Here is a 3327-nt window from a genome sequence, read left to right on the forward strand (position 1 = left end):
GAGGTCTGGCCCGGAGGGCGGTGGCGGGGGGTTGGGTGGGGGCTGCATGGCCACCACGAGACGGGTCCTCAGTGGATGGAGACGTTAAGGTTGGATTTGGGACATCGTGCTTGGTTTTGCATCTTCTTGGTGTCTTCGTTGTCGGGCGTCCTCTCGGGGCGTCTTCCTCCTCTTTGACGTGCAAAAAGGGTTCATCCATCTTGCATCACCTCTTGGTGTCCTCAGTACCCAGGGCGTCTTCATATGTCTTCATATGCAAGATGCAGCCCTTCATCTTGCATCATCTCTTGGTGTCTTTGGTGTTGGGCGTCCTCTCGGGGCATCTTCGTCCTCCTTCCCGTGCCAAAAAAAGTCGCAGAGTCTTGCGTCGTCTCTTGGTGTCATCGGCACCAGGTGGCTTCCCAGATCACACGCAAAAAATATCCCTCCATCTTGCATCATCTCGGGGTGCCCTCAGCACTGGGTGCCCCCCTAGAGCATCTCCACGCTCCTTCACTTCCAAGCCGCCTTCCTCCATCCTGCATCATCCTCTCCTGGTGTCCTCGGCATTGGGTGTTCTGCCAGGGCGTCTCTGTCCTCCTGCAGGTACAAGCCACCTCCCTCCATCCTGCGCCATCTTTTGGTGTCCTCAGCATCGAGTGTCCTCTTGGGGCATCTTCGTGCTTCGTCATGTGCAAGCCACCTTTGTCCATCTCACATCATCCTCTCTTGATGTTCTCAGCTCCAGGTGCCCTCCTTGGGCCTCTCCGTCCTCCTTCACTTACAAGACACCTTCATCTGTCTTGTACCAGCTCTTGGTGCCTTTGACACCAGGTGCCCTCCGTGTTCTTTCACAGGCAAGCCACCTCCCTCTGTCTCATACCATCTCTTGGTGGCCCCGGGTGCCTTCCTGGGGCACCTTCACGCACCTTTATGTGCAAGCCACCTTCGTCCGTCCTGCCTCATCTTCTCCTGGTGCCCTCAGCACCGGATTGCCTCCCGGGGCATCTCCATCCTCGTTCACGTGCAAGGCACCTCCTGTCATCTCAAACTATCTCTTGGTGCCTTTGACGCCAGGCGCCCTCCATGCTCCTTCACGTGCACGGCACCTCCCTCCGTCTCAAACCATCTCCTGGTGTCCTTGACGCCAGGTACCCTCCCAGAACATCTCCATGCTCCCACCTCCCTCCATTCTGTGTCGTCTCCTGGTGTCCTTGGCACCGGGTGCCCTCCCAGGACGTCTCCATCCTCCTTCACGTTCAAGTGACCTTCCTCCATCCTGCATCACCTTTCGGTGTCTTTGGTATTGGGTGGCCTCCTGCGGCATCTTTGTGCTCCTTCACTTCCAAGCCACCTTCCTCCATCCTTGCGTCATCGTCTCTCGTGTCCTCAGCACTGGGTGCCCTCCTGCAGCATCTTCATCTCCCTTTGCGTGCGTCGTCTTTTGGTGTCCTTAGCGCCAGGCTCCTGGAGCATCTTCATCCTCCTCCACATGCAAACCACCTTCCTCCATGTTGCATCATCATCTCTTGATGTCCTCAGCACCAGGTGCCCTCCTGGGGCATCTCCATCCTCCATCCTCCTCCATGTGCAAGCCGTCTCCATCCACCTCACATCATCTCCCGGTGTCCTCACGGCCGGGGGTCCTCCTGGGGCGTCTCCGTGCTCCTTCGCATCCCACCACAGATGCTGCAACTTGCCTGTGCCCTCCCGTCACCCCAGTGCGTGCACCAGCTTGCATCACTGCTCTGCTCCCCACCGGCACATCCTGCTGCTGGGCTCCTGCCCCAGCTCCTGCACCCATGGGACGCTGCTCGTCCCACCACGAGCCCCAGCATGGCTTTGCCATCCAGCCTGGGCTCGGGGACAATCCCTCGCCCCCATTTTCCTGCTCCACTCATGCCACCACCTCTCACTGCGGGCTCGGCCCGGGGGAAACCGCGGCGCTGCCGACTCAACTTCTTCCTTTCCCACCCCGCAGCCAACATGGGTGCCAAGACGGTGATCGCCATCGACGTGGGCAGCCAGGACGAGACGGACCTGTGCAACTACGGGGACAGCCTGTCTGGCTGGTGGCTCCTCTGGAAACGTCTCAACCCCTGGGCTGAAAAAGTCAAGGTGAGGACCGGTGGGACGTGGGGATGCTGGTGAGATGGTGCAGGCAGGGTGCTGAGCACCTCGTCCTCGCAGGTGCCCGACATGGCGGAGATCCAGTCCCGCCTGGCCTACGTGTCGTGCGTGCGGCAGCTGGAGGTGGAGAAGTCCAGGTCGAACTGACCATCGACCGCTTCAAGACCATGGATTTCGGCAAGTTCGACGAGATCTACGTGAGTTGGGGGACAGAGAGGCCGATGGGGTGGCCTGGAACATCGTTTAGGGTGCCTCTGGCCATCAATGGGGTGCCCCAAGACATGGGTTAGGGTTCTCCAGCCATCAGTTGGGGTGTCCTGGCCGTTGATTGGGGTGCCCTGGCCATTAACAGGGTGCCCTAGCTGCTAATGGGGTGCCCCAGATGTGGATTGGGGTGCCCTTGCCATCAGTTGGGTGTCCAGGCTATGAACCGGGTGTCCTGGCCATCAGGTAGGTCACCCAGCAATTGATTGGGTGCCCCAGCCACCATTTGGGGGTGCTCTGGTCCGTCGGTTGGAGTGTCCTGGCCATTGGTGGGGTGCCCCAGCCATCAGTTGGGTGCTCAAGCCATCATTCAGGTGCCCCAGCCATTAACGGAGTGACTGGACCATCATCTGGGGGTGCCCGAGCCGTCGTTCAGGGTGCTTGGGCCATCAATTGCCATGTCCTGGCCATTATTTGGGGTGTCCGGGCCATTGTTCCGGGTACCCAGGTCATCGTTTGGGGCTCCCCGACCATCAGTTGGGCTGTCCGGGCCATTGGTCGGGGTGCCCGGGCCATTGGGCGGGGTGCCGGGTGCCCAAGCCATTGGTTGGGTGCCCCAGCCATCGATAGGGTACTCTTGGCCATCGTTTGGGGTGTCCTGACTAGGTTGAGCATCCCAGTCATCATTTGGAGGACCCTGGCCATCAGTTGGGTGCCCCAGCCATCAATTGGGTGTCCTGGGCCGTCAGTTGGGATGTCCTACCCATCAGTTGGGTGCCCGGGCTGTCATTTGGGGTGCCCCAGGCCATTGTTTGGGGTGCCCGGGCCACCGATGGGCTGCGGCTGCTCTCTCTGCAGGACGTGGGGTACCAGCACGGCAAGGTGGTCTTCGATGGCTGGAGCCGGGGCGACATCATTGAGAAGATGGTGAAGGACCGGCGTTCGGCCGACTTCTATGAGAGCAAACGCATGGACGTGAGCAGGGGGGTGGCACCGAGGCTCGGGGGTGGCGGT

At 60.3% G+C, this 3327-nt stretch overlaps 1 protein-coding gene across 1 annotated transcript in view; it reads left to right on the top strand.

Moving 5' to 3' along the window:
• LOC103916210 (neuropathy target esterase-like) overlaps positions 1-2256 on the top strand; it is a gene marked incomplete at its 5' end in the record, with an annotated part of 7586 nt that extends 5330 nt beyond the window's left edge. The window contains 2 exons of the mRNA XM_009323170.1: positions 1961-2097; positions 2170-2256. Of these exons, the coding sequence (XP_009321445.1) occupies positions 1961-2097; positions 2170-2256 (224 nt within the window). The remainder of the gene's footprint in view (positions 1-1960; positions 2098-2169) is intronic.
• Between the last annotated feature and the right edge of the window lie 1071 nt (positions 2257-3327).

The sequence above is a fragment of the Pygoscelis adeliae genome, unplaced genomic scaffold, assembly GCF_000699105.1.
Source record: "Pygoscelis adeliae isolate BGI_AS28 unplaced genomic scaffold, ASM69910v1 Scaffold994, whole genome shotgun sequence".
Lineage (NCBI taxonomy): Eukaryota > Metazoa > Chordata > Aves > Sphenisciformes > Spheniscidae > Pygoscelis > Pygoscelis adeliae.